Source organism: Drosophila santomea, chromosome 2L (assembly GCF_016746245.2).
Source record: "Drosophila santomea strain STO CAGO 1482 chromosome 2L, Prin_Dsan_1.1, whole genome shotgun sequence".
NCBI lineage: Eukaryota > Metazoa > Arthropoda > Insecta > Diptera > Drosophilidae > Drosophila > Drosophila santomea.
Window position 1 is genome coordinate 13,261,084 of NC_053016.2, and position 26,893 is coordinate 13,287,976.

The window sequence follows — 26,893 nt, forward strand, 5'->3', positions numbered from 1 at the left end:
CACTTAAATCTCATTTGAGTGTATAGTTTATTTGTGAAAATATTGAATACATTTTATATACGCGGTTTTTACTCGACCTTGAGAAATGCAATTTGTTTATGGTTAACCACTCAAACGTTGACTGTGTCGACGTTGAGGCTTTTGGACAAGAAAGTCAGAATATCGGTGGCTTCCTCGATTCTCTTCGATGTCGGCTTGCCAGCTCCATGGCCTGCTTTCTGGTAGACCCGCAACAGAACCGGATTGTTTTGGAACTTGGAGTCACGAACAGCTTCCTGAAGGGCCGCAATAAATTTCAGCGAATGCAAGGGGCTGACACGATCATCGTGGTCGGCGGTCAGAATCAAAGTAGATGGGTACTCCATTTCGGCGCCCTTCGGTGTGTGCACGTTGTGCAGCGGCGAGAACTTGTACAGGTTGTCAAAGTGCTCCTTCTCCGATGGGTTGCCGTAATCCGAGCACCAAGCATGACCAATTGTGAACTTGTGGAAGCGCAACATATCCATGACACTGTGAGAATGAGGTATACATTAGGTATTGAACATATGACTATAAAAAACCAGGCTATTTACTTACCCAACTTGAGCCACAGCAGCTCCAAACAAATCCGGACGTTGGTTGATACAGGATCCGACCAAAAGGCCTCCGTTGGAACCACCCTGAATGGCCAAACGATCCTTGGTCGTGTACTTATTCTCGATCAAATACTCGGCAGCTGACTGGAAGTCATCAAATACGTTCTGCTTGTTCAGCAGGCGACCGCCATTGTGCCATTTCTCGCCATATTCGCCACCACCTCGCAGATTCGGATAGGCGAGCACACCATCAAAAGTGTCTATGAACATAAGCCTGCAAAGATTAATGGATATGTTCACATACACACTAGCTTTTAAAAGTACTTCTCAACATACCCTGATAGTCCGAAGGAAGGCAGCATGCTGATGTTGAAGCCACCGTATCCGTAAAGCAAACATGGTCGCGGCACAACACTATCACGTTTTTTTCTAATTATGAACATCGGAACCTTGGTGCCATCCTTGCTCTTGTAGAATATCTGCTCAACGGCGTAGTCCTCGCGACGGAATCCTTCTAAATTCAGTTTAATTTCGCGGAATACTGAAGGCGACTGGTCAGGTGTCTTAAAATCATAACGATAAATAGAGCCGGGGTTCAAAAAGGACGAAAAGTTGTAGAATATTTCGGAATATTTCTTCTCTCCAGAGGTTCCCACAATGGTGCCGATATCCAAGTCGAATTCACGAAACAGGGTTCCATCCTTCAGAGAATTCACTTGCAATACGCTCTGAACAAGGAATACGATAAATTAGGCATGCATATGAATGACTAGTAATTATTCACCTTCACATCCCTTATGTAACAAACGAGCAGTTTATCAGCATCAACGCACTTAACCCAGTCCAAAACATCCGACTTGTGCTCCTATAAAACGTAAACCAGCCGTGATTAGTCTTATCTACGTTTAAAAGCCAACTAAACCTACGGCTATGAGCGTTTCCCATTTGTCCTCCGCTGGATTATTGAAATCTATGGCAATAACTTGGTAATTTGGTGCATTTTTATTTGTACGGAAGAAAATCTTCGAGCCTTCGTTCGTAATGTACTGAAATAATAAGATATGTATATATTTCTATTTTGAGACGGAGCAATTACTTACGTCGTAGTCCGCCTCGAATTTTTCCACTATTTTCTTAACATTCAGCTTGGAGTTTATTTCCGCACCTGGCGTAAGATCAGCATAGAACACGATGTTGTCACGACAATCTTTAACAATGGCCAGAATCAAGTATTTTCCACAATCTGAGACGGTGGATTGGCTGGAGGTGAAAAATTTGTCATATTCTTTGTTCTACCATAATACAATTTAAGGTCATTACATGCGCCACGAAGGCTCTTCCGGAAACTCGACCACAAGTGTGTCTTTGTCCTGACTCTCTCCAACTCGATGATAGTACAACTTCTGATTCTCATTTTGTTTAGTCTCAGATCCATCGGTTTTTCCACCTTGGTCAGGATATCTCTAAGGAATAACATACTAGAATTTGAACCACCACGAATGAAGTCTTTAGTACTCACACCATAGAAAAATCCCTTATTGTCTTTTGTCCACGAAATCTCCGAAAACTTGACCTTTTCGAGAACCTCGCTCAGATCCTTTCCAGTCTCCGCATCTCGAATAAGAATCTTGATCCAATCGGATCCACTTTCACTTAGCCCATAGGCCATGTACTTGCCATCCTCGGAGAAGGACTTCTGGGTCAGGGCGATGGTACCATCCTCGGACAGAGTGTTTGGATCCAGGAACACCTTGCTTTCACTCTCGTCACCCAGCGATTTCTGCTGGTACATGACGCTCTGGTTTTGCAGGCCAGTGTTCATGAAGTAATAGTAATAGTCGCCATATCGCATGGGGCATCCATATTTGGGATAGTTCCACAGCTTGGTGAGCTTCGTGTTCAGCTTCTTCCATTCGTCTCCATTCTCGAGGAAGGGCTGGCTTATGCTGTTCTGGGCGTTCACGAATGCCTCAGTTTCTGTGGAGTCCGGGTCTTCTAGCCAACGGTACACATCCTTGATCTGGGTGCCATGAAAGTCCTCCGCCACGGTTTCATCTTTCCGAGCAATTGGATAGGCGAGCTTTGCGGACAAGGTACTTGGCATGGCTCTAGTTACTTTGTGGGATTTATTACACGTATGAATATATATAATAATATTTCGCTTTCCGGCATTTGCAATTCATCAATATATATATATATATATAGTAGTATATATATATTAAAATACTTACAATTGAAAGGCAATCCTTGATGAATGTAATTTCTGGGCAGTGCTTTGGGTACAATTATTTGGCAAAATCGGCGGTATAGCAGCGGGCCTCGAAAAATGGTATGCATTTGCAAAATTATCAATGCAAAAATGGAACTCTAATTTCCGATACTTTCGATAAGTGTTATGGGCACTCCCTCAATTTTGCTACTGCAGTACTGCGAACTATATATCGTCGCCTCCTCATATCTAATTTCAAAATAATAATTTAATATAATTTTAATATATTATTTAAACTTAATTTTAAATTAAAGAAATTTTCTAAAAATTTTGAATATAATATGGTTTGGCATTACCGTAGTTTCTTTATTCTTATTATAATGTCTTTTCATAAAATTACATAGTTTCCAAACATTTTTTCAATACCGCAACTTCAGATTTAAATATTTATGCAAGAGTACCTCCAATAAAATACCACAAAATGTCAGGTATGAACAGCCAACTGTGGCTCGGAATTAATCGGCCCGTGAACAAATTACCTCTGTTAAACCATATGTTTTGGTATCGGGAGGCGAGTCGAGTCGATTTGGAATATAAACACAATCGAGCCGAACTGCCCGTGCAAATGAATTGAAATTAGAATTACGCGCTGTTATTATTTCGTTTAATTTGTTAGCAACAAGGAAGCGCTTTATTTGTTTGGTAGGTATTTTTATTTTAACTTTTCGTACATCAATTGCGTTGGGAAATTGAATTTTTCGTAGATTTTATTTCCATATGTATGTTTTTCTTGGTCAGCAACTTGTAGGCGCATATATACATATGTATAGTTGTATGCATAAACAAACATTTCGAATGTATTAACTCAGCTAACTAGTTATTATGTTGATCTAAAAGGTAATACAGAATTATTCAGTTTTATGCACTTAAGTGCAGTTTGATTATACCAGTATTTGTACAAAACAATGGGCGGGTTTCTGCAGGTTTCATATGACATATATTTATTTGTGCTGAGTTAACAAATTTGTTAGAAGTGACCTTGTAACTAAATATTTTTTGTGTATTTCATAAGGTGTATGACTTAAGCACGGCCTTCTAGGTAATATCCGGGTGTAAAACATATTTCGATTTTAATTTAATTCATATTTATTATTCATAATTTAATTCATATATTTGTAGATTGCAACATGATTTCCGAAGTGGACTCCAATAAGGATAGCACAGTACGTGTTGCTGTCAGGTAAGATTATTATACTACAATTTCAAAAAACTATACTTTATACGTATAAAAACATATAATATCTTATGGTTATTTAGAATTCGACCTCAGAACTCGAGGGAGCTTATAGATATGTGTCGTATCTGCACGACAGTAACTTTGGGAGAGCCTCAGATTTTTCTTGGATCGGACAAAGCCTTCACTTTCGACTATGTGTTTGATACCAATTCAAATCAGGTAAAGTTGCCATGCTAATTTGCACCTACCCTTAAGTTTTATTCGGCAATATGAACCATTTCAGTGTGATATATACTCGGACTGCGTGGAAAGATTAGTGGACAGTACGCTGCACGGCTACAATGCCACTGTACTGGCCTACGGCCAAACAGGATCGGGAAAGACGTATACAATGGGCACTGGTTTCGACCACGAGTCGGAGTCATCAGAGTCCGTCCAGCTTGGCATTATTCCGCGGGCGGTTCGTCATATATTCAGTGGAATCGAACAACTGGAGGGGTCCTGCTCTTCAGAACTTTCAGCGGCTGGTGGGAGTCCGCAGTTCAGTCTGGCTGTTCAATACATCGAATTGTACAACGAGGACATCTTTGATCTGCTGGACCCATTCAATAAAAACAGCAACTTTAAGATCCACGAAGATGCCAGTGGACAAATAACAATATCTGGGGCGTCGATAAAGCCCATTTATCAACCGCAAGATGCCTTAAAGTATTTAGATATTTTAGAAAATCATAGAACGTGCCTGCTAAGCTAAATATTTATAATTTAGGTACCTTCAGCAAGGAGCTTTAGCTCGGACCACAGCATCAACAAAAATGAACGATCAGTCTTCCCGCTCGCACGCTCTGTTCACGATTTTTGTGCGCAGACAGAGACTACTTACCCCCAGTGACAATGCTCCAGATAACGACCTGGAAACCATGACCTCCAAGTTTCATTTCGTTGATTTGGCGGGTTCGGAAAGGCTAAAAAGAACTCAGGCCACTGGCGAACGGGCTCGTGAGGGCATATCCATAAACTGCGGATTACTTGCTCTGGGTAATTGTATTTCGGCTCTCGGTGACAAGTCTAAAAGGGCTCTGCACGTGCCCTATCGGGACTCCAAGCTGACGCGACTTCTTCAGGACTCGCTTGGCGGTAATAGCCAGACCTTGATGATCGCTTGTGTGTCGCCAAGTGATCGAGACTTCATGGAGACACTCAATACGCTAAAGTACGCCAACCGAGCAAGAAATATTAAAAACAAAGTTAGGATTAACCAAGACCAGAGTTCCAGAACCATTTCTCAGCTGCGTAGGGAAATCGCAGCTTTGCAGTTGGAGTTATTGGAGTATAAACAGGTAATATATTTATAAAATTATATTAAATTCATAACTTGAAAATGGCTTTTTTTTACAGGGTAAACTTGTAGTTGACTGCGAGGGTAATACCACCATTTCGGACACGTTCAATGAGAATAAATTGCTTTTATCGGAAATTAAAAGGCTTCAGCAAAGGCTGAAATCGTTGCAAAGCACGGTTGCCACTCTGACCCAAAGGAATGCAGATCTGAAAACAAATTTGGATTTAAATAAGTGGACTAGTAACGACAATTCCGATGTTGAAATGGCAAAAGTGGTGGGCCAATACATGCTGGAAATCGAACAACTCCAGACCAAACTCATTGAGTCCGAGGAGCATCGTAAGCAAATGGAAATTAAAGCCACTACTTCACCGAGAAACGCAAAACCCGTTTATGATGGTAGGTCTTATAATAGTTAAAACCAAACTCATTTATATATACTTTTTCTTCTCTATACGCCAAATGAAGGCGATATTATAACCAAGGCTAAAAGGGATTTGGAGAGAGAAAGGGAACTTCTGATGTCGCGTTCGTTGCCAGGAATTCAAAATCAGAATGTCAGCTCTGAGGAAGCGGAAGTGGCCAGTAGCGATTCAGAAGGTAATAATAATAATGTACTTTTCGCATATAAATCACAATTTTATATACTCACAGCTGAGGAAGTAGTAAAGGATCTGGAGGCCATTGATAATGACATTGAAATGAGAACCAAACTGATCGAACAATTGGAGTTGACCAACGAAAGATGCGAGCTAATGCGAATGCAGTACGAGGAGAAACTATCTGTGTTATATTGTAAAATCGAGAACACGCAAAAAGAACGAGACGATGTCTTGGCAAATATGAGTAAGCAATTAAATCAAAGGAGTATACCTATTAAGTTCATTAACGATTACAATGATGTTTCAGCCACATCTGTGTCCACGCCATCGAAGGATAGTTTCAAAAAAGTAAAGTCAGATTATGAAAACAAGATAAGCCATATGCAAATTGAGATCAGGAAATTGCAAAACGCGCAGAGGGAACATATTCGAAGCCAGCAACAACTTAAGTCCCATGAAGTTAAGATTGGCACGCTGCGCAATGAGCTGAATGAGTTGAAGTTCACAAAAGTAAGCTGACGCTGATTTGAAATCTATGCAAGTTAAAAACTTTATCTCTCCCAATTACCCAGGTTAAATTAATGAAGAAGATGACACAACAATCTAGCCGGCATAAGCAGGAGGAAAGTCGCAAATCAAAGGAAATTGCCCAGTTGCTGAAGGAGCAGCGCCGTCAGAAGAATGCTGTTCTATCTCTAGAGGCGAAAGTGAGTGCTAAGGAGCAAATTCTGAAGCGAAAAACCGAGGAAGTGATCGCCCTTCGCAAGAGCCAAAGGGGAAAGTCCGGCCAGAGGGCACCAGCTCACTTAACATCGAAAATTGCCACCCTTGATGGTTTCGCCTCACGAACCGCACGACATCGATGGGATAATCTATACCGCAACATATTACATGCGGCCAGAAACAGGCAGTTGATCACGCAACTGGAGAAAGAGCTGGAACGCTTGATATTGGAGCGAGATAATCTCTCGCGGGAGCTGAACGTAATGGAAAACGGACAAACTGCTGATAGGCAAACTGATGATTTCAACGAAGTTGACAATCTGAGAACAAACATAAGTTACATTCAGGAGAATATAGAGCATGTGCAGCAGGCTATAATGGAATTCGAGGACACAAAGGACACTGTGCAAAGCCATGTGAATAAGATACAAAGTCTGTTGGACGAAGTGTCAACCGTGGCGGAAGCGAAGTTCATTTTACAAAAGTTTTCCGACACCTCCATTGTAATGTCGTGCAATTTGGCTATTGCGGAATCTCATTTGCAGGAGAAGGAATCGCTGCTGAAGGAAGTTAAACAAGAGACCGGTATTCAACAGCAAATCCTGCAGCATTTCCTATCGCAAAACAGTAATGTCCATATAGCCGACATATTCGATTCCTTAAATCTCAAGGGCAGTAACCTCACAAGTAGTGTAAATCCAGGTTCTCAAAAGTCTTTGGTCAGTAATGCCACATACGACATCCCGCAGGACGATAAGAATTCGGAGTTTTCCCAAGTGGAAATGCGTAGGACGACGAGTAGAAGTCCTTCGCCGCTTGGAAATTCAGATCCGTAAGAATGATTTTGAATGTTTTGAAATAACTTTAAACTATATATTCTTCCTTCAGGTTCGATAAGAGCCCCAAAGTGCGTAGACGTACCGCCAAGCGGCAAGATCTCCTTTTTGGGGACACGGAACTTCCAGAACAGGTAAGCGTTATTTATTTTAAAATACCGGTTTTTACTTAACTAAAATTATGATTTCATCCGCCAGACTTTTAATAAAATGACGTGATTGTGCAATCGAAGATGAGGTCATGTGACACAAGCGGCGGTCGGAATTGAATAATATTGATTGGTAACCGCTTGCGAACAAATAATCAAAAGACAGTGTCAATAAGTTACTACGTTATTATTGTAACTATATTTATTCAAAACTAACATACTAGTGCTTCTGTTTGTTTTTTTTTGTATTCCAAGGTCATTTGCAATTGGTGTCTTAGTCGTTCAAAATAAACAAATTTTAGAGAATATTATTATAATATATTAATAAACTATTATAAGATACTTAGGACAATACCATGCCTTAAAATATACAGCATTAAACTTACTCTTATGATTTCCTGTAAGAGCTTTGAAACAGCTATTTGCTAGGAATTTAAATGTTGACCTGAGTTTTGGATATATGTATATTCTAAATTAATTTATTTAAATACGAATTCTAATAATAAATATATTTTATTGTATTACATCGTGTGGTTATTAAAAAACGAGCTGTTGAACAATTGTCAAATGTGTAATAAAGACAGCTAAGCAATAAACTGAGTAATTTAACTCGTTATATAAAAATGTATAGCCGCATCTGGCCAATCACCAGATCGGTCGAAAAACTTACAACGATTACTGAAACTAGTACGAGAAATTCAGCTCTCGTAGAAGCCCTAAGTTCCCGAAAGGTATAGAAGGAAATATAAAAAAAAAAAAAAAAAAAATGTATATAAAAATCTGTCTTTGTATTTTCTTTGAATAATTATAAATAATAAAAAAAATACATTATTATAAGTTAGAAAAAAGGATTCAAATGTTAACATGATCTAGTTCGTATACATTTAAAATCGATAAGCAAATAAATCGATATATCGATATACCTTAACAATATAGTTTTTTATTACCGTTTATTTTCCGCTATCTTGACATTCATCGAACTATCGCTTTTAACCGGCAAATTCTGCATTTGCCATTGGCTTCATCCAGATTTAATTGTACTTCATTTCATTTAATATCTCAACTTAATGTAATGTCGGAGACTAGTGGACCCGCAGTGCGCATGCCTTGGTAACTAGTAATGCGTCCTTAGAGATCCACAAGTAATACTATGTTCATTTGTTCAGGGTGGAGAAGTACAGACCAAGCGGACTGGACGATTTGATATCTCACGAGGAAATAATATCAACGAGTAAGCTATATGAGCGTTAGGCCAAGTATAGCCATCACTGACAACATTTGAATGTACTTCTAGTAACACGCTTTATAAGCCGCAAGCAACTGCCCCATTTGCTGTTTTACGGACCACCTGGCACGGGAAAAACAAGCACAATCCTGGCATGCGCTCGCCAACTGTATTCTCCTCAGCAGTTCAAGTCCATGGTTCTGGAGTTGAATGCCTCGGATGACCGAGGAATTGGGATTGTGCGCGGCCAAATCCTTAACTTCGCGTCCACACGCACCATTTTCTGCGACACCTTCAAATTGATCATTTTGGACGAGGCGGATGCCATGACCAACGATGCCCAGAATGCCCTGCGCCGCATCATTGAGAAATATACAGACAACGTGCGGTTCTGTGTGATTTGCAATTATTTGAGCAAAATCATTCCGGCCCTGCAGTCGCGTTGCACTCGTTTCCGGTTCGCTCCATTATCCCAGGATCAGATGATGCCCCGACTTGAAAAAATCATTGAGGCCGAAGCGTAAGGGCTTTTAACAGCATTCTATTGTCTTTCGCTTACCCACAATGCTTTTAGCGTTCAGATAACTGACGACGGAAAGCGGGCACTACTAACTCTTGCCAAAGGTGATATGAGAAAAGTCTTGAACGTCCTGCAGAGTACCGTGATGGCATTTGATACGGTCAACGAGGACAACGTCTACATGTGCGTGGGCTATCCGTTGAGGCAGGATATCGAACAGATATTAAAGGCCTTGCTATCTGGCAATAGCTTGGAGGACTCCTTTAAAAGTATGATGCATTTCGGATAGCTAAACACCAAAGCTAATGTTCCTTTCTATTCATTTGCATAGCTGTCGAAAGTGCCAAGTACGCTAGAGGTCTCGCTTTGGAGGACATTATAACAGAATTGCATTTGTTTGTTATGAGACGTAAGTTCTTACTATATCCTTATGATGACCAGTTAAATGTATATTCCCAACAGTTGAGCTGCCCATGTCAGTCATGAATAAGCTTATTGTAAAGCTAGCACAGATCGAAGAAAGATTGGCCAAAGGATGTACAGAAGTTGCTCAAACGGCAGCATTAGTGGCGGCGTTCTTTATTTGCCGGGATATGGTTTCAATGGAGAAGTAAAACAATGTATATTCCAAAAGTAGGGTAGAATTTAATTATAAAAACAATAACCTAAAAAATGTACACAATTTATTTACTGCATGCTTCTCTAGGTGAACAATCATTAAAACTTTTTATAAGTGTTTCACAGGTAGAAAATGTAATTTGTGATTATATTCACGCGAAAGGGCAAATGCATAAATCGACTAGAATTCCTTGACGAATTTCTTCTACCACAAAGTTTTCAATTGCTCTAAATTGAGTAAGGAATATTTAAGAGTACCCCTGTGATCTGTACCATTCGTGGAACTTCTTGATATCCTCAAAGACGCCGCGCTCCTCGCTACGGCACCACACATCGTCGGGTGTTATCTTGAGGTGTTCCAAAGCCGCCTGCGACGTGTCCTGAATGCGCGGGTCATCATCTTTAAATCGCAGTACACACGTACCAGTACACTCACCCATGCATGTACCGTGCTCAAACTCGTAGATAACCAAGTAGAAAAATGGTTCGGGGGGGCAGCGAAAGCCCGATTTTAGCACAAGCAAAGTATTCGGATCCTCTTTCGGCACTGGCGGTGACTTAAAAGCTTCAGTTACAGCTTCTTCCTGCAGATGTAGAGAGTCGGAAATGGGTGATGCTACCTGCGTACATTCAGGTGTTGTGGATACTGGCTGCGGTGAGTCAGGGATCTCATTTATTGCTGTTGGCTGCGGTGAGTCTGGGTTCTCGTTGGATGCGGTTGGTTGCGGCGAGGTGGGGATTTCATTTATTGCTGTTGACTGCTCTGGGTCTGGGTTGTCGTTTGATAATGTCGGCTGCTGCAAGTGCGGCTCCTCTATTGATGGCTGTGGCGACGACTGTGAAGAATCAAGAATTTCCACTATCATGTCCTCCGGTGGCGGCGATAAAGATAACCTCTCGCTTGTTGCGTCAGGTTTCGGTTGGCTGAATATAACTGTGATATTACTACTTCGTTCGCTTTCGCCGTCTTCGGAGAACACAGGAGTCTGGGTTAGGGAGCGAGTTGCAGCATCGGGGCCATGTTTTTTCACGTAAAAAGAGCTATTCACTTGACCGTCGCTGTCAGGATGGGTTTCTTCTGTGTCGCGAGCCGGCCCTTCAGCGATCCTCTTCTCCACATCCAGACACAGGGCGCACTTGAAATCTGTGCGCTCGTGTTTTTTGGGCAGTCTCAGGGTGCCCACCAAACATTTCAGATGAGCAGAAGTGGCGGCACAAGAAGTACAGGGTATAATCACCCACGATAATCTGTTATAAGTTCTACCATTGGGGCAAAGACAGTCGGGCTGGTCGCATTTCAGAATGCGTTCGTGGAGCTCCCTATAGGCGTTTCGTTGCTTTTCCCAAGTGGCATCGCGATCGGGTACGAAAACCGACTGCAGGCGTATTGAATCCCGGAAACTTTCCGATCGACACCAAATGCAGCGCAAGTAATATCCGGAGGTCAGGGCATATTGACGCATGCATTTCTTATGGGCGAATCCAAGGCGGCAGCAGTCACCGTACACAACGCAATGCAGCTCGACTTTATAGATAGAACTGAAGCAGATGGGACAAGTGTAGTTCCTCGGCGGATTGGTCTGTATCTGTTGCTTGTAGTCATCCATTGGCCTGCATCTGTAGCAGTAGCTTTTGTATTGGCCGCAAAACTGGAAGACTGCGCGATTATCCAGGCCGCACTTTAAATGAAACAATGTCCGGCACTGATCGCATCGCAAACTGGCCCCTATCTTATTGCAGTAGCAACATTTCCTCTTTTCAGCGGCAGCTGCCTCCTCTCGGATGTCGCGAAGCAGAAAGCCTAGGACTCCACTGGAATCGCTGCCGCGCTGCGGCAAATGAGTTGAGAGTAGCTGTTGGATAAGGAATGTTACATTGTTGACAGAAAGTTCCATTTCAGAAGAACAGTCTCACTTACCAGGCAAAAATAGTGTACCTGCAAATTTCGTACGCTCATCCATTCACCAAAGACCAGGTCGTCACTTTCCGAATATTTGCATATCAGGCATTGCACCACCTTGTTATCCTCCATTTGAGAACTGGCCGCTTAGACTAGTTTCGCTGGAAATATTTCCTCTTATGAATTTATTCTAAAATTAATAACATGTTTTTTACTACTTTTCGACTGTATTGGCGGGCAAGTATTTTGAAAAGCAATAAATACAACAGCGCCTGTTTAGACCTTAATTCCACGAAGCACATCACTCCGGAAATGCTGTTCTCACTAAGTAACTTTTACAATGGGACTATCCTATTTAACCAACTCCGTTTTTTACGTTAACTTTACTTAAATTTATAAACTTTTAAAAAACTAAACACATTAAAAAAGTTGTTAGAATTTACAATAACAACCTGCAAAATATTCTTGCGTAAATCGATGATATTATTTGATATCCTTTTATGAATAAAACAAGACTATAATCCCGTCAAGGTATATGGATATATTATGTGGTGTGTGGATATGCATTAGACACTGAAATACCCTCTTTAATACACTAGCATACATCAAACAAAAAGAAATAGCAAAATAATATACAATAGTAAAAACAAATATTTACTTAACAATTAAGGTTCTATTGGTATTCCAACGATTCCACTGTTCCGCAGAAAGTCTAAACGTGGGGTCGCTATCTAGACGAGCTTTCCAGCAATAAAGTTTAGTATAGTATATTTAATGTTAAACAAAATAACACTGTTTCATTAATTGATTGTGAATCACGTATCTCGTTTCACATCCCCCAGTCTAAAAAACGGTTTGTTTATAGCCACATTATCTTCGAGTGCGTTATATAGGGCGTAGGCGTACCATCGGGCTGGATCCACCTTAAATAATATGGCTGCCGAGATAAAACCAGCTCAGCGGACCAACAATGATCGCTTTAACACCTCCAAAAAGCCGGAATTGCTGAGTAAGCTGGAGGGCAGCAGCGACGATGTGAACGCAGCAATCCTAATTCCTGGCGAAAACGGCGTAATTAGCGTTTCCGATGACAAGTGCGTATTTGCAGCCTATTAATAATACCCTTAGATACAGAAATATATTTCTTACATTTCATGTTTTTCTCAATAGAACCGTTCGTGTTTGGCTGAAACGCGATTCTGGCCAATATTGGCCGAGTATTTGCCAGTATATGCCTTCCGGCTGCACGGCCATCGAGTACGTACCGGAATCCCGGCACCTGTACGTCGGCCAGGAGAACGGAACGGTCACACGGTCACCAAGTCCCATCAAGCCCGCGTTGTGGCAGTGGTTTTTTCGAAAACCCACAAGTGGGTACTCTCTGCCGGCAAAGATAAGCAGTTCGCCTATCATTGCACGGAGAGCGGTAAACGGGTGGGCGGATACAACTTTGAGACACCATGCACGGCTCTACAGTAAGTATGATAATTGGAGGGGGTGCGACATTGGATACGGAATAATTGGATTAAGCTGCCCTCTTAAGCATGGTATTAAAGTGAAATTCTGCACGGTTATGGAATTCGTTTCTAATTTGAGAACCTTGTTAATGACGTGTCAACTGACTCATTTTATCTAAACAAATTTTTGCACATTAAAAGAATGCATTGTCAGAAATATATATATTTTTTCTCATTTATACCCCACATTTAGGTTTGACGCTTTAGCCAAGTATGCCTTCGTGGGCGATCATGCTGGACAAATAACAATGCTAAGGTGTGATGTTCAAGGAGTGCAATTAATCACCACTTTCAAAGGGCATACAGGTAAATAAGCAACAAATGATATATAACAAGCTCAATATATCTAAATTGGTACATTTTTAGCGGAAATCCGGTGTCTCAGATGGGTGGAAGGCCCCCAGCTGTTATTCAGTGGAGCGTGCGATCAGTCCGTGATAGTTTGGGACGTGGGTGGCAAACGTGGCACTATTTACGAGCTACAGGGACATAGGTATCTTCATTCTCCAATAATACTTATAAATCGAATACTTATCGGCACCTCTGATTTTGTAGCAACAAAGTTTCCGCCCTGTCGTACGCAAATCACACCCAGCAACTGATAAGCTGTGGCGAAGATTCTGTGGTGGTGTTTTGGGAGATGAATGCAATGCGGAAAGAAGTTCCTGGCTGGGTGGAGTCCAACAACTGCCAGCTTTGCTCAAGGCCCTTCTTTTGGAACTTCCGCTCAATGATGGATCAAAAGCAGCTAGGTGGGATATATTTGATTTGAGTTGTCTATTTACTCCTTGTTTTACAAATAATTTTCGTCTGCCAGGAATTCGGCAGCATCATTGTCGCCACTGCGGCAAGGCAGTGTGCGACAACTGTTCAACCAATCGCATTAACATACCCATAATGGGCTTCGAGTTTGATGTTCGTACCTGTGATCCGTGCTACAAACAACTTCAGACCGTCGAGCGCCCCTCGCTGGCCTCATTCAATGATGCCAAGCACTCGATCGTCTACATGGACCTTGACGAAGACAGGAAGCGTCTGTTGACAGTGGGCCAAGACAGGCTCATCAAGATCTGGGATCTCTCCAACATCTGGGCATAAAACATCCTGTACGCACACGCACGTACCAAAGGTATAATCATTCACGAGGCGTTTCGGTCTTAACTGGATCGCCCAATTAACGAACGATGTGGCTGGCAAAGACGAAATCCAGTCCCTGCTAGGTTCTCATATATTTGATGTAAAGCAATAATTATTGTATGTACGTATGCTTACATTGAACATAAATACACGAATCCATCGATAAAGGAGTGTTTTCTAAATGAGTTTTTATTAGTTTGTACTTTATATTTAATAGCCACCCCTGCCCGGTGGTGGTGCTCCACGGATCATGCTGGGTGGCGGACCGCGCATCGGTGGGGGAGCACCGCGTCCCATGTTTCCTGGCATCGAGGGCATGCCGCCGGGAATCATGCCCGGTGGCGGGGCACCCATCATCGGAGCTCGGGGCACTCCTCGTCCCATTGGAGCCATGTGCTGTTGGGCGGGTCCGCCCACACCTCTCACGGGACCCTGGAGACCTGCTGGCACGGCGGACATATTGATGGGCACTCCGCGTCCGGCCACGCGACCAATTCCCGGGCCAGGAGCTGCTCCCGGAATGGGAACTCGGGGCAGGCCCTCTTCTGGCGGCGGTGGTCCCTCCACCGTCAGGGAAACTATGTTCTCGCCGCGCAGCAATACAAAGCCCAGAACGCGCTTCTCCTCGCGCTCCGGCACCTTTGAATTCTTCGAGCGAATCTTACGGAACTCCTCGCAATCTCCTAGGATCAAGTTCATGTGTTTGTCAAAGGCTTTAAAGGTACCGATGAAGGTACGCGAGTCCTGAAGCACGATTCGCACCCGATAATTCAGGTGCTGAATCATTTTGTTGTTCTTGCCGATTGTCTATAAGAAAGGAATACAAAGGATTTAATTGTGAAATAGAATTGCATGAATAAAAGTCGCGCCATCTTCTGCAAGCCATTTTGCCTCTTTTTTTTTAAGCCGGGATTTACAACCAATCTTGTCATAAAACCACGGAATTTAGACTATTAAATATCAGCGTAGTGTCGAGCTTCTGCATTTAATTCAAAAAATATAAAAATTTGTTAATTTGCAAAAACAATTTGTAATATTTATTCGCATGCATGTTTGTATGGATGTATTAGCCAATGTAAATATGAAATCGTAACCGCGAAAGTAACTATAGATTACTAAAACTAAACAAAACTTAACCATTGCATTTAGATGTGTAGAACATTATTTTTACTTACCATTTTATTTCTATATTAATTATACCGCTGGTAAATAAAATACAGATGCCGGAACCCACGGCTTTTTTCGATAGGCATAAAGAATAAATCTAGTGGCGTGTGCTGTAGTCAGCGTTTTCTAGTATTTTTCAATCGAGCCTATCGAATATAAATTTGTTTGATTTTGATTCTTTGATTATTGCCATTTATTGCTTTTATTTTATGTAGCAGCGACATATCAGCATTTTTTATTAGAAGTAGTCAAGTAATTATGGGAAACTACTTTATTTAACAGTGCTATTTTTAGCTTTTTAATTTATGTTAGATACCAAATATACTTAAAAACTAATTTAAAGAAGTGTTTCGTTATAATGGCCTTATTTATCAGAAATTTAATATTATATACTTGGGAATTACGTTTTTAACGGCTAAGCTATTGCATTTTTTGGTTGTTTTGTTGCAGAAGTGTGGTATCATGGAACAGCTGTTTTCTTTTAAATGTACTTTATACCAAAATTTGTTTCCTTAATGACCCTGCCCCGTAAGTAGTCAATATACGCTCATTAAAACATGACAGTACGTCACATAACAAAAGAAGAGACGTTTTTATATCCATTATATATAGTTATTTCAAATGTTCTTAGTTATCGAATACTTCTCCAGCACAGAACTAGTGCCATCCCTGGACAAAGCCGATAAGTCGGCCACGTCATTATAAACTCTCTTCTCTAAGAAGTTTTTTGAGGTAGCGGCAAAGCCCTCAGTTTTCTACTCGTTGGCAAATTAGGCGAAAAGTAATTTTGGTAACGTATGCAGCTGTTGAAACACTGGATACCGACATTCTTGCTATAGTATACATTTCCATTTTCATATAGGCGTGCGTTCCGAGACGCAGCGAAAGGGTACAAAACAAACAAGCAGCCAACCGGACAGACAAGTAGCCAAGTCGGCGGATTAGGTCAGGATGAATATCTTTCGCTTTGCTGGAGATCTATCGCATGTGTTTGCCATCATAATACTGCTGCTGAAAATATGGAAGACCCGTTCGTGCGCCGGAATATCGGGCAAGTCGCAGATCCTGTTCGCCGTAGTCTACCTGACGCGGTACCTGGATCTGTTCACAACTTATGTGAGCTTGTACAACTCGGTGATGAAGGTACTGTTCCTGGCCACGTCCGGTGCCACCGTGTACCTGATGTACGTCAAGTTTAAGGCCACCTACGACCACAACCACGACTCGTTCCGCATCGAATTCCTGCTGGTGCCGTGCGCCCTGCTCGCGCTGGTGATCAACCATGAGTTTACCGTGATGGAGGTGCTATGGACCTTCTCGATCTATCTGGAATCGGTGGCCATTCTGCCGCAACTGTTCCTCGTGAGCAGAACCGGCGAGGCCGAGTCCATCACTAGCCACTACCTCTTCGCCCTGGGATCATACCGCGCACTCTACTTGCTCAATTGGGTCTACCGGTACATGGTCGAGTCGCACTACGACCTCATCGCGATCTTCGCCGGAGTTGTCCAGACTGTTTTGTACTGCGACTTCTTCTACTTATACATTACCAAAGTTCTTAAGGGCAAGAAGCTCCAGCTGCCGGCATAAGCGGATGCACTTGCATAGATGTGGGGCATTTGTTTTTTGTCGGTACACATCATCAATCGAGGTCAGAGTAAACAAGCGAGCGATCCACGGGCCGTTTGACAACGCGTATTTCGTTCATATTATACAAAAGATACAGAATCGAGGGGAGCGCCTAAGTTGTAATTATTTTATGAGAAATAAACCGAAAATCGAAAGTAAACTATCTTGCAATACCGACATCGTACATTGGAAATGTGACAAATGTATTAATCTCCGTTTTCCGAACTGCACACACTCGGCTACCACAAATTTTAGAATTCAAAAATATTAAAACATTACTCCAGTAAGAGATAACGTTAATTAACAAAATTTAAACCATGTTTTCTCATTTGTGCGGAGGCTTATCTGATTCGCAATAGTATCACAAAAGAGGTCTTAGACTTCTTTGTTTAATTAAGAATTTAAAGTTATGCATTAAATAGCTGTTAAGCCGACTGTATCCTAAAAATCCGAGTAAGTTTAAGTCTTATTGTGTGGCTAATAGTAAAGTTAATGATGAGCGATGTCAACATACATACATATTATATACATATTTTGAAAAACAGGCCGCAGGATCGAAGCAACTCCATGTGCTGCTTTGCACAACTTTTATTGAATTCCGAAAGATGTATTACATTTCTGCAATACCCTTTTTTCGCCGTGCACGCTTTGCAATCATACCAACAAATCAAACATTTTATTTAAAAGGAGAGATCATGTACGAAATCAATACGAACCTAATGTGGCATAAACAATATTTTAAACACTTTTGCAGATATTATATTATAAACAAAGTAAAATAAACATACTCAATGTTCTTTTATTTACTAGATTACGAAGTACAAAATTAGGTCAGAACTTTATAAAGTAATTCACATTTTTCAGTTACCAAAAACTTTAAGCACAGTGTGTTCATCAAAAATGTGGGGAATGCCACTAATACTGAACTGTTATCTCTTAAACAGTTTTCGACACGGTCACACTGCAAAAATGTCATAATCAAAACAAAATGGGAAGAATTGGTTTTTTAAATCGGTTAATACGCCAGAAAACCACTGCCAGAAACTTATTCCAGTTCGGCAAAGCTAAGGGGTATGGGATGCACCTTCATCTGTTCCATGACTCTTTTCTAATGGGTGCACTTGCAGAGATACTGGCAAATATGAACAGATCGTGTCCACCGGCCTGGTTTCCCCGGAACGTTGTGTTCCCGAGGAGATCGAGAAACCGGCTTACTACTTCAAGAACCTGCCACCGGGCAACACGCTGGGAACCCCCGAAATCAAAACGAAGGATCAGATTGATGCAATGCGTCTGAGCGGAAGACTAGCGGCTAAAATACTACGCGAATGCGGTAAACTGGCAACAGTTGGCAGAACCACCGACCAAATCGATGCCTTTGCACATGAGAGAATTCTCGAGTCCAAAGCCTACCCGTCACCCCTCAGATACGCCGGTTTTCCGAAGTCTATTTGCACGTCGATCAACAATATCGCCTGTCACGGAATTCCAGATGACCGCCAGTTGGCCAACGGCGATATTATAAATATTGATGTCACAGTCTTTTTGAACGGCTACCATGGCGACTGTTCGGAAACATTTCTGGTGGGCGACGTGGACGAGCGGGGAAGCTTCCTCGTGGAGGCTACTAAATCCTGTTTGGATCAGTGCATTTCGCTGTGCGCTCCCGGCGTGGAGTTCAATGAGATTGGAAAGTTCATAGACAGATATTGCGACGAACATGACCTTGCATCGATAGCTGCTTTCATAGGACACGGAATCGGAAGCTATTTCCACGGCCCTCCAGAGATACTCCACTATTGTAAGTACTTTTGACGACTCCTTAAAATAATAGTAATCAAATCACATTGCCCATCATAGACAATGAGTTTCCTGGGAAAATGCAGCCCGGCATGACCTTCACCATTGAACCCATTCTGTCCCTGGGCGGAGCAGATATAGCTGTGCTGGAAGATGGCTGGACGGCGATTAGCTTGGATGGCGCACGCAGCGCCCAGTTTGAGCACACTATTCTGATAACCGAGACGGGAACGGAGATACTTACAAGAGATCGATAGGATTTTATGTACATGATGCAATTTTTATTCGTGATTCCCATAAAGTGTTAAATGAGTGCTGGATGGCAGTCTTGTGCATTTTGTGCCGTTTTAATCGTCGTCTCCGTCTGGTTAGGTGCTCTAATTGATTGATGAGGCAAACAGAATTTAGCTACAAATTGCATTGGACTTCTGCACCGGCTTCTGAATGGGAAGGAAGAGCTTAAACTCCGGCGGCAGTTCATCCTCCGAGTAGAGACGATCGGAGAAGTATACACGTCTAATGCGGCAATTAGCATGAATCTGTACACGGAGTGTCTCCACATAATTTGTGCCATATGCGCGACGCGTGAAGTCGGACAGGTTGAACTGGATCTGGTTCCATCCCTCGTCCAATCGCATGGGCATGGTGCAAATGAAAGGCTTGACACGAGTTGTCGACTGGTAGTTACTGGCCCTGAACCTTCGCCGTACGTTCTTGTCATCGAGAACCTGATTAGGGGAGGAAATCTTGGAATGACCGGCTTCTGAAAGAGGATCACTAAGCTTACCTGAACTTCGAAGGTAAAGTACTTCTTCATGTTCTTGATGATCATCACCAAGAAGGGCAGTTTGATGCCCAGCGTCTTCTTCGGATCCGCCGGACATGTTATGAACGTGGTGCTGACATTGGTGCCGACTATCTCCAGCACGAGGCTCTGTATGTCGTTGTCCGTGATCCGCTTGATGTGTCCATTGCGCACCTTCTTATCCCACAGCTGCAAGGGCTTCGAGCCAATACTGTACAGAATCGATAGGAATCCTGATTGGAAAGTGTTTTTGAACATTTCGCGACTGCTGTGCAGTGACCGGTTGGGCCCACGGATAGTATAGTCTCTTCGAAATTTATATAGGGCCAGTTAAAGTTGGCCGATAATTTTTTGCACAGCCGAAACTCGTACAAACTACGAACATCAATACGGAACTAGATTATTTTCTCATGTCAATGAATTTGTTTAGCACGGCATCCTGTTGTTGCCATAACAATAAAGGAACAGAGCTGCCACCTTTCAAATTGTTTGAAAATGCTTGCATGTTTATGCGGGGTTTGAAATTATGATGGTCCTTGCTTATGGAACGGTGGAAGAGAAATACAAAGGTAACTTGTAACCACTATGGGTAAACGATTTAATTTAATAAATGAACAAATAGGTATCAAAATAAAATGCTATTGTTGATTGTATATTAATTATTAATTGCAAGGAAACGTAAACAAATTATGAAAGTTTACGGCTTTTGCAACGATAGCTGACTTCCCGATATTCCGATATCGTTAAAGCGTAACAATGGAATGCCTAAACAGTTATCGAGCCAGGTCACATCACCAGTTGATGTGAGTATTAAAAAAATATACAGCTTACAGAGTACAAATGGCATCGACATCGAGGTAAAAGTCGGGTTTCCTATCAGTGTGTGGACTTCGATAATGGCTTACTGCTTGCAGATTGGACAACAACAAGGTGTGCTGCTACGCACACCCCGAATCTCCGCTGATCGAGGACTACAGGGCTGGCGACATGATTTGCTCCGAGTGTGGTCTGGTGGTTGGCGACCGCGTAATTGATGTGGGCTCCGAGTGGCGTACTTTTAGTAACGAGAAGAGCGGCGTGGATCCCAGTCGTGTCGGTGGACCGGAGAATCCGCTGCTCAGTGGCGGCGACTTGTCCACCATAATTGGTCCGGGCACTGGATCCGCATCCTTTGACGCCTTTGGAGCCCCCAAGTACCAAAACAGACGCACCATGAGCAGTTCCGATCGCTCCCTGATATCCGCCTTTAAGGAGATATCCTCAATGGCTGATCGCATTAACTTGCCCAAAACCATTGTCGATCGGGCCAACAACTTGTTTAAACAGGTGAAAGTCGAGTTCTGGTTGATTTGGCGGAATCCTCATGCAGTTTTCTTCTAGGTGCATGATGGAAAGAACCTCAAGGGTCGTTCCAATGATGCTAAGGCATCCGCTTGTCTGTATATTGCTTGTCGTCAAGAGGGAGTTCCTCGCACTTTTAAGGAAATATGTGCTGTTAGCAAGATCAGCAAAAAAGAGATTGGCCGTTGCTTTAAGCTAACACTGAAGGCCCTTGAGACTAGTGTAGATCTTATAACCACTGCGGACTTCATGTGCCGCTTCTGCGCTAACTTGGGTAAGTGTCTCTACATTTTCGGTACTTGAAGGTAGCAGGAGTAATACCTATACTTCTTATCAGACCTCCCGAATATGGTTCAACGCGCTGCCACGCACATTGCAAAGAAAGCCGTCGAGATGGATATTGTTCCGGGACGTTCGCCGATTTCGGTGGCCGCAGCCGCAATCTATATGGCCTCACAAGCATCTGAGCATAAAAGAAGTCAGAAGGATATCGGTGATATAGCTGGTGTTGCGGACGTCACCATCAGACAGTCCTACAAACTTATGTATCCGCACGCAGCTAAGCTCTTCCCCGAGGACTTTAAGTTTACTACTCCAATTGATCAGTTACCACAGATGTGAATCTTTTCGTAGATCCGATGCTCAATACTAACGCTAACGTTAAGTGAAGGAAAATTCCTAATTTAATCACAAAGTACGATTTTATTAAATAAAGTTAGCATAACTAATATTCAAATAGAACTGTTGGACCAATCAAAACATAATTAAATCATTGTTAAATTAATTAGCTGAGTTAAACCCATACAGTTTTTGAACTTTATTCCAATGTTCGTAATACTTTGCTTGCTTGTTTTAGTTTTTACATTTTTTGTGTATCTTGGGAATAGCCGATTATAAATAAGCTAGTAACCAGAAACAATAATTGCATACTACGTTTATTTGCCAGTTATTTGCGAAATTAAGTTTTACAAACCACGTACTCTGTTTATAAATAAGCTTTAAGTAATTTGTAATAATATAAATGGATAAAATATTTGCAAATAAGACCAATCTGTAACATTCAACATTATCAATTGCAAATAAAGCGGGCGTTTAAACGTAGTAAAAGGCTAACTTCATTTGGTGAGCTAAGCACGACAGCAAACAAATAAATCCAAAGCATAATACATGTGCTAATAGTAAATGACGAATTATATCAGTCGCCAACAATAGTTATTGCTGATTTTAAACAGTGTATATATTAGATAACTAGTCAATAGAGAGCGAGCACTTTTCGTCATCACTGTGGCCAACGCACTCCAGCGCCGGGCGATGCTCGGAGTCCCACATCCCTGGACCACATCGCTTGCACAGGCCACTCAGGGTGCACGGGATCTTCGGCAGCTGCCGGTACTGGTGGAGCAGGCCGCGCGCCTTTCGCAATATCAGCTGGCCGTCCATGTACATGGCCAGCGAACTGAAGTGCAGCAGCATCTCGTCCGGACGCAGATTCTGGGCCACCACATCGTCCGCATAGACAGCAATGATGGCCAAGCAGAGGAACAGATGAAAGTAGTCTGTCAAGTAGTTCGACCAGCACGCCTCCCACATCCGTATGACCACCGCTTCGGTGAACTCGCGCTTAAAGCACAACAGCAGCCATCGGTGGCAGAAGAGCAGCTCCATGGAGTCGTTGTGCTGCTCCAGGTGCTTGTAGAAGTGCGGCAGCATTATCCGGATCAGTTCGCGCAAGTAGCTCAGATTGTGGTCCACGTCCCGGTCGGTGGGCGTGCATACGAAGAATGCCCGCTGCATCAGGCCCACGAAGCACCAGAAGGTCTCGGACTCGTTTTGAACTTCGCACAGGACAGGCGCAAGGAGATCACTCATACCCTGTATATTATAAAAATATATAATTAAAATCGTTCTCCATTGATAATTATAATATATATAGGACTTTTGGAAAAGCTAGTCGGACCATTAAATAGATCGGGGACCCACCTGGGAATAGGACATTCCGGTGTTGTATACGGCAAAGTTTAGCAGAATGTTTTTCATGACCTCGGTGTTGGGATTATCGTCGCCGCAGAAAAAGGGATTGGTGCGATCCGTTCGAACCACATCCTTCTCCACCACAATCTGCACGGTCTTCCAGAAGTGAATTTGCTGTTCCGGCGACATGGAGTACAGGCGCTTTCGCGTAATTTCCTCGTACTCCTGCCGCTTGATGTCCATGAGCACTGCGCGATCCTCGAATGTCGACGAGAATGAGTAGCACTTTAGGAGGAATGGCCACACCGTCTTTCGCAGACTCTTCTCCAATCCTCCAAAGAAAACACACTTACGGAGCAGCAAGTCGTCCTCGATCTGCCCCTTTTCATTGAGCAGCGTGCCGTAGAAAAAGTTCGTGGTTATCTTCTTGACATCGCCCTCGTCCGGATGCATTTCGGATTTCTTGACCTCTGGCCGACAGACCATGAAGTGCCTGTACGGCAAATCGAACTTATCCTGGCCCGTTTCCGATGTGATGTTGTGCAGAAAGCAATGCCACTGGTGCAGCACCTGGGCTAGGTGATCCAAGCCACCGTAGTGGAAATGAAGGATCTTGTACTGCGACTCCCGCGACGCGATAACCAACTGACCGGAAGTACAGTTGTCGTCGTTGAAGAAAAGGCGCAGCGAACGCATTTGACTCAGGTCAACGGAAAAATGGCGGCACTTCATCGCGGATTTTTGGCGATCGGCTGGCGTCGAATTGCCGCTATCCGGAAACTCCAGGTTGTGCTTGAAGGCCAGCAGTTCCGGGGTCGTCCACTTTGGGTTATCGGCTGCCACTTCAGAACCATTCGTGCAATCGGAACAATTATTTCCATCCGGCCGGATGGTGATGCAGTTGAAGGACTGCGATATATTGCTGTTCTCGATCTGCGGATTGGATATCGTTATGTTCACCGATGTGATGGGGTTATTCTTCAGCAGAGCGGTCAGGTCGTCTATGGATGCGGTTTGGCCACCCAGCAGTGGTTGCAGTTCATTCTTTAGTTCCTGCATATCCGCCGCGCTCTCGTCCTCTTCCCGGATGTCCTGTTCCTTAATCGTCTGCGGTATGGTCACCTGGCAGTAGCCGTTTCGGGAGTCCGGCGACCTGCTCCTCGGATTGCATTGACCGCGGCAATCGTCGGTGTTCAGATTGGTGTACTTGCATAGCGACGAATTCGGTATCCAGGTGAGCAGGAGCGTGGGCCTCTTGGCGCTATTATACTGATCCACAAAGGTCTTTGTCGTACAGGTCAGATAGCCCGGATTGTGCAGTATATCCGACTCATCGCGGGCGATTGTGGGCGGATGGATGCAGACGTTATTCTTGCAGAAGAGGATTTCGTTGTCTTCGTAAGAAATATCGATTTTTCTGTCCAATCTCTCGTCACCCAGTATAAAACTGGAAGCTTTTTTGATAATGCTTCCTATGGGCATGGTCTCGATTTTGATATTCTTGAGCGGGTAACTATATGATGAACTAGGTTCCCTTTACGGAGTACTCTTTACGGATTTACTATTGGGGCGGTAGGGAGACTTTTTCAGTGGTTAGCTTTTGGTTTGGCGGATCTTTATTTGATTATGGCGGTTGCTGGTTACCATAATTTTAGGAATTGGTTGTCTAAACCTTTGATCTGACAATTTATTGTAACACAGCGGATTGGTTAAAAAGAAACTTAACTTTTGATTCTAGGGGCCTCTCACAAGCAGGATGACATTGGAGGAAAAGAATTTACGTGAAAACTCAGCGCAATCGCAGTTCACAGTCAATGGGCTTACAGCTTGTTTCGATACTTAAAAAACTGTTTACAATTTTTTGTGTTATTTTTTGCATATAGAAAATGCAAGGCAATGTTATAATTATAAAAAAAAGAGATGATGAATTAAATACTAAAATTTGAATTTTATATCTCTTAAATTAGTATGCAAGTCAATAAAGACTTAGACTATTTTTAAAAGTTTTCTTTTTCTAATCAAACTCTATATAAAATGGAATATAAAACATAATATATAAACCTATTTAAAATTAATTTCGAAAACAATTTAGCAACTACAGGAACATTGGATTTGGAACAGAATATGTTTCATTTACCTATCGATATGCTCATATATACCGTCTACTATCGATATATTCATATTTACCTTTACTAAGATAATTAGAATCAATAAACGCGTGAAAGTATTTACTTTGCCTTAAGGTTTGTTTTGAGTTTTTGATAAAATGGCAAGCAAGAGAAAGCACCCGGGATCCCAAAAAGTGCAAGAGGAATCCTTCAAAAAACACACGCTTGACTCAGATGAAGAGGATTCTGACGACTACGAAAGGTAATGCTTCCAAACCTGCAAACAATTGATTGTTTTGATTTCGGTACTTTTTCTTTGTAGGGAATATCTCAATGATAGCGACATTGAAGGCGGTGAGGAGGGCGTGGCAAAAGTGGAAGACGATGTAAAGGTAACACCCTTTAATATGAAGGAAGAACTGGAGGAGGGACACTTCGACAAAGATGGACACTACCATTGGAACAAGGAGACGGAAGCAAAGGACAATTGGTTGGACAACATCGACTGGGTAAAGGTAAAGATTCCATCATTGTGGCTTGGGCACAAACATTTGCTTCATAAGCAATATTTGTATAACAGATAGGCACACAGAAGAACGCGTTTGACCCGGCCAAAGATGACCAAAACTCGAACTCCTCAGATGAGGATAAGAACGAAACCGCGGGCAAGGCCTTTAACTTGTCCATGAACCTGATGAAAATGCTGGAGTTTATGAAACAGGGAGAAACCGTCAAGATGGCCCTGCAGCGTCTGGGAAGTCAGCGTCCCGTCCTAACAACCCTTCAGAGGATTAAGCAGAAAAAGGCCGGCATTGTTGACCCAAAGACACAGGAAATCTCTCAGCTCACCGAGCTGGCCAACGAGATTCTTTCGAAAACGGGGAATATGGATATATATCAGGATACCTACGAAAGCATCAAGGCCAAGATCGCAGATTTGCCAGGAACGAGCAAACCCAAAGTAGCCGATGATATTGATATGTATGCAGATGATTTCGAAACGAAAGAATTGGAGCGGTCCAAGGCATCAAATGATAGCTCCAAACCAGCGACGACTACCTCGGAGGTGACCTGGGAGTTTAAATGGTCACAGGATGAGACTGAAATCCAGGGCCCCTTTTCTACGGAGAAAATGTTGAAATGGTCCCAAGAGAACTACTTCAAAAACGGAGTCTATGTACGAAAGTGCGGGGAAAACACAAATTTCTATACTAGCAACCGCATAGACTTCGATTTGTACTTGTAGTCTTTAGGTAACGAATAATAAATTTGTGGCTTTTATTAGTTTTCTGAAAATATACCTTGTTCTATAAAAACTGTATACTCTATCCTTTCACTTAACTTACACTTGGTTTGAAGTTAAAATAAAGTTCATATGATTGATGGAATTTGTTTGCGCCAGGTATGCTAAAGAATGTATACCCAAGTTACTTGTAGGATGTAGGCTATATTAACCTAGCGTGTAATGAATACGCATGCTGG

The 26,893-nt window shown here is 42.5% G+C and overlaps 12 protein-coding genes across 14 annotated transcripts; 7 read left to right on the forward strand and 5 right to left on the reverse strand.

Annotated features, from left to right (window-relative positions):
• Positions 1-8: 8 nt before the first annotated feature.
• Positions 9-2,977, reverse strand: LOC120446466 (prolyl endopeptidase). Its single transcript, XM_039627471.2, has 9 exons — positions 2,807-2,977; positions 2,095-2,690; positions 1,896-2,038; positions 1,676-1,835; positions 1,502-1,621; positions 1,360-1,440; positions 912-1,303; positions 577-849; positions 9-510 (listed from the first exon to the last, which is right to left on the reverse strand). Exons 1-9 carry the CDS (start codon positions 2,910-2,912, stop codon positions 111-113), a joined length of 2,271 nt encoding a protein of 756 aa, XP_039483405.1. The 5' UTR covers positions 2,913-2,977; the 3' UTR covers positions 9-110.
• Positions 2,978-3,333: 356 nt separating this feature from the next.
• On the forward strand, positions 3,334-8,025 carry LOC120456703 (kinesin-like protein KIF21A). Its single transcript, XM_039643677.2, has 12 exons — positions 3,334-3,486; positions 3,964-4,024; positions 4,102-4,240; positions 4,305-4,729; positions 4,791-5,361; positions 5,420-5,762; positions 5,832-5,963; positions 6,018-6,209; positions 6,273-6,475; positions 6,538-7,520; positions 7,577-7,658; positions 7,723-8,025. Exons 2-12 carry the CDS (start codon positions 3,972-3,974, stop codon positions 7,741-7,743), a joined length of 3,144 nt encoding a protein of 1,047 aa, XP_039499611.2. The 5' UTR covers positions 3,334-3,486; positions 3,964-3,971; the 3' UTR covers positions 7,744-8,025.
• Positions 8,026-8,644: 619 nt separating this feature from the next.
• Positions 8,645-10,175, forward strand: LOC120458047 (replication factor C subunit 5). Its single transcript, XM_039645557.1, has 6 exons — positions 8,645-8,783; positions 8,840-8,904; positions 8,968-9,418; positions 9,473-9,687; positions 9,750-9,827; positions 9,881-10,175. Exons 1-6 carry the CDS (start codon positions 8,746-8,748, stop codon positions 10,030-10,032), a joined length of 999 nt encoding a protein of 332 aa, XP_039501491.1. The 5' UTR covers positions 8,645-8,745; the 3' UTR covers positions 10,033-10,175.
• On the reverse strand, positions 10,085-12,201 carry LOC120458046 (PHD finger protein 7). Of its 2 annotated transcripts, XM_039645555.2 has the most exons (3): positions 12,155-12,201; positions 11,955-12,097; positions 10,085-11,889 (listed from the first exon to the last, which is right to left on the reverse strand). In XM_039645555.2, exons 2-3 carry the CDS (start codon positions 12,066-12,068, stop codon positions 10,285-10,287), a joined length of 1,719 nt encoding a protein of 572 aa, XP_039501489.1. In that variant the 5' UTR covers positions 12,069-12,097; positions 12,155-12,201; the 3' UTR covers positions 10,085-10,284. The 2 variants fall into 2 exon arrangements, with proteins under 2 accessions (XP_039501489.1, XP_039501488.1); XM_039645554.2 differs by having other exon boundaries at positions 11,955-12,173.
• Positions 12,202-12,713: 512 nt separating this feature from the next.
• On the forward strand, positions 12,714-14,757 carry LOC120458087 (WD repeat and FYVE domain-containing protein 2). Its single transcript, XM_039645604.2, is given in 7 exon segments — positions 12,714-13,030; positions 13,107-13,255; positions 13,258-13,411; positions 13,647-13,759; positions 13,820-13,946; positions 14,009-14,205; positions 14,271-14,757. Coding segments are annotated over 7 exon segments (1,182 nt in total). The 5' UTR covers positions 12,714-12,869; the 3' UTR covers positions 14,552-14,757.
• A 4-nt stretch (positions 14,758-14,761) lies between these two features.
• LOC120458088 (small nuclear ribonucleoprotein-associated protein B) lies at positions 14,762-15,890 on the reverse strand. Its single transcript, XM_039645605.1, has 2 exons — positions 15,766-15,890; positions 14,762-15,397 (listed from the first exon to the last, which is right to left on the reverse strand). Exons 1-2 carry the CDS (start codon positions 15,766-15,768, stop codon positions 14,801-14,803), a joined length of 600 nt encoding a protein of 199 aa, XP_039501539.1. The 5' UTR covers positions 15,769-15,890; the 3' UTR covers positions 14,762-14,800.
• Positions 15,891-16,393: 503 nt separating this feature from the next.
• Positions 16,394-17,546, forward strand: LOC120458205 (ER lumen protein-retaining receptor). Of its 2 annotated transcripts, none has more exons than XM_039645783.2 (2): positions 16,394-16,547; positions 16,620-17,546. In XM_039645783.2, the coding sequence occupies exon 2, from the start codon at positions 16,709-16,711 to the stop codon at positions 17,345-17,347; it is 639 nt and encodes a 212-aa protein (XP_039501717.2). In that variant the 5' UTR covers positions 16,394-16,547; positions 16,620-16,708; the 3' UTR covers positions 17,348-17,546. The 2 variants fall into 2 exon arrangements, with proteins under 2 accessions (XP_039501717.2, XP_043862845.1); XM_044006910.1 differs by having other exon boundaries at positions 16,440-16,552.
• Positions 17,547-18,318: 772 nt separating this feature from the next.
• On the forward strand, positions 18,319-19,521 carry LOC120446980 (methionine aminopeptidase 1D, mitochondrial). Its single transcript, XM_039628270.1, has 3 exons — positions 18,319-18,457; positions 18,514-19,187; positions 19,247-19,521. Exons 1-3 carry the CDS (start codon positions 18,375-18,377, stop codon positions 19,441-19,443), a joined length of 954 nt encoding a protein of 317 aa, XP_039484204.1. The 5' UTR covers positions 18,319-18,374; the 3' UTR covers positions 19,444-19,521.
• Positions 19,446-20,449, reverse strand: LOC120446992 (cilia- and flagella-associated protein 20). Its single transcript, XM_039628296.2, has 2 exons — positions 19,974-20,449; positions 19,446-19,914 (listed from the first exon to the last, which is right to left on the reverse strand). Exons 1-2 carry the CDS (start codon positions 20,247-20,249, stop codon positions 19,591-19,593), a joined length of 600 nt encoding a protein of 199 aa, XP_039484230.1. The 5' UTR covers positions 20,250-20,449; the 3' UTR covers positions 19,446-19,590.
• Positions 20,450-20,730: 281 nt separating this feature from the next.
• LOC120446984 (transcription initiation factor IIB) lies at positions 20,731-22,062 on the forward strand. The gene is made up of 4 exons (XM_039628284.1): positions 20,731-20,848; positions 20,906-21,317; positions 21,372-21,606; positions 21,670-22,062. The coding sequence occupies exons 1-4, from the start codon at positions 20,832-20,834 to the stop codon at positions 21,951-21,953; spliced, it is 948 nt and encodes a 315-aa protein (XP_039484218.1). The 5' UTR covers positions 20,731-20,831; the 3' UTR covers positions 21,954-22,062.
• Positions 22,063-22,134: 72 nt separating this feature from the next.
• On the reverse strand, positions 22,135-25,179 carry LOC120446979 (TBC1 domain family member 16). Its single transcript, XM_039628254.2, has 2 exons — positions 23,313-25,179; positions 22,135-23,204 (listed from the first exon to the last, which is right to left on the reverse strand). The coding sequence occupies exons 1-2, from the start codon at positions 24,783-24,785 to the stop codon at positions 22,581-22,583; spliced, it is 2,097 nt and encodes a 698-aa protein (XP_039484188.1). The 5' UTR covers positions 24,786-25,179; the 3' UTR covers positions 22,135-22,580.
• Positions 25,180-25,485: 306 nt separating this feature from the next.
• LOC120458574 (CD2 antigen cytoplasmic tail-binding protein 2 homolog) lies at positions 25,486-26,794 on the forward strand. The gene is made up of 3 exons (XM_039646273.2): positions 25,486-25,673; positions 25,734-25,926; positions 25,992-26,794. Exons 1-3 carry the CDS (start codon positions 25,570-25,572, stop codon positions 26,655-26,657), a joined length of 963 nt encoding a protein of 320 aa, XP_039502207.1. The 5' UTR covers positions 25,486-25,569; the 3' UTR covers positions 26,658-26,794.
• The last annotated feature ends 99 nt before the right edge of the window (positions 26,795-26,893 follow it).

Bases quoted from the DNA above. Each gene is read 5' to 3' on its own strand.
- LOC120446466 (XM_039627471.2), bottom strand. From the start codon at position 2,912: ATGCATACCATTTTTCGAGGCCCGCTGCTATACCGCCGATTTTGCCAA. The intron at 2,691-2,806 runs GTAAGTATTTTA...AATCCCACAAAG, and splicing joins TCAAGGATTGCCTTTCAATT to TAACTAGAGCCATGCCAAGT. The intron at 1,622-1,675 runs GTAAGTAATTGC...TTATTATTTCAG, and splicing joins AATTCGAGGCGGACTACGAC to TACATTACGAACGAAGGCTC.
- LOC120456703 (XM_039643677.2), top strand. From the start codon at position 3,972: ATGATTTCCGAAGTGGACTCCAATAAGGATAGCACAGTACGTGTTGCT. The intron at 7,521-7,576 runs GTAAGAATGATT...TTCTTCCTTCAG, and splicing joins CCGCTTGGAAATTCAGATCC to GTTCGATAAGAGCCCCAAAG. The intron at 7,659-7,722 runs GTAAGCGTTATT...TTCATCCGCCAG, and splicing joins ACACGGAACTTCCAGAACAG to ACTTTTAATAAAATGACGTG.
- LOC120458047 (XM_039645557.1), top strand. From the start codon at position 8,746: ATGTCGGAGACTAGTGGACCCGCAGTGCGCATGCCTTG. The intron at 8,784-8,839 runs GTAACTAGTAAT...TCATTTGTTCAG, and splicing joins CCCGCAGTGCGCATGCCTTG to GGTGGAGAAGTACAGACCAA. The intron at 9,828-9,880 runs GTAAGTTCTTAC...TATTCCCAACAG, and splicing joins GCATTTGTTTGTTATGAGAC to TTGAGCTGCCCATGTCAGTC.
- LOC120458046 (XM_039645555.2), bottom strand. From the start codon at position 12,068: ATGGAGGATAACAAGGTGGTGCAATGCCTGATATGCAAATATTCGGAA. The intron at 11,890-11,954 runs GTAAGTGAGACT...CTTATCCAACAG, and splicing joins AGGTACACTATTTTTGCCTG to CTACTCTCAACTCATTTGCC.
- LOC120458205 (XM_039645783.2), top strand. From the start codon at position 16,709: ATGAATATCTTTCGCTTTGCTGGAGATCTATCGCATGTGTTTGCCATC.
- LOC120446980 (XM_039628270.1), top strand. From the start codon at position 18,375: ATGGGAAGAATTGGTTTTTTAAATCGGTTAATACGCCAGAAAACCACT. The intron at 18,458-18,513 runs GTATGGGATGCA...GTGCACTTGCAG, and splicing joins CAGTTCGGCAAAGCTAAGGG to AGATACTGGCAAATATGAAC. The intron at 19,188-19,246 runs GTAAGTACTTTT...TGCCCATCATAG, and splicing joins TCCAGAGATACTCCACTATT to ACAATGAGTTTCCTGGGAAA.
- LOC120446992 (XM_039628296.2), bottom strand. From the start codon at position 20,249: ATGTTCAAAAACACTTTCCAATCAGGATTCCTATCGATTCTGTACAGT. The intron at 19,915-19,973 runs GTAAGCTTAGTG...TCCCCTAATCAG, and splicing joins ACTTTACCTTCGAAGTTCAG to GTTCTCGATGACAAGAACGT.
- LOC120446984 (XM_039628284.1), top strand. The intron at 21,318-21,371 runs GTGAAAGTCGAG...GTTTTCTTCTAG, and splicing joins CCAACAACTTGTTTAAACAG to GTGCATGATGGAAAGAACCT. The intron at 21,607-21,669 runs GTAAGTGTCTCT...ACTTCTTATCAG, and splicing joins CCGCTTCTGCGCTAACTTGG to ACCTCCCGAATATGGTTCAA.
- LOC120446979 (XM_039628254.2), bottom strand. From the start codon at position 24,785: ATGCCCATAGGAAGCATTATCAAAAAAGCTTCCAGTTTTATACTGGGT. The intron at 23,205-23,312 runs GTGGGTCCCCGA...TATAATATACAG, and splicing joins CCGGAATGTCCTATTCCCAG to GGTATGAGTGATCTCCTTGC.
- LOC120458574 (XM_039646273.2), top strand. From the start codon at position 25,570: ATGGCAAGCAAGAGAAAGCACCCGGGATCCCAAAAAGTGCAAGAGGAA. The intron at 25,674-25,733 runs GTAATGCTTCCA...TTTTCTTTGTAG, and splicing joins GATTCTGACGACTACGAAAG to GGAATATCTCAATGATAGCG. The intron at 25,927-25,991 runs GTAAAGATTCCA...TTTGTATAACAG, and splicing joins ACAACATCGACTGGGTAAAG to ATAGGCACACAGAAGAACGC.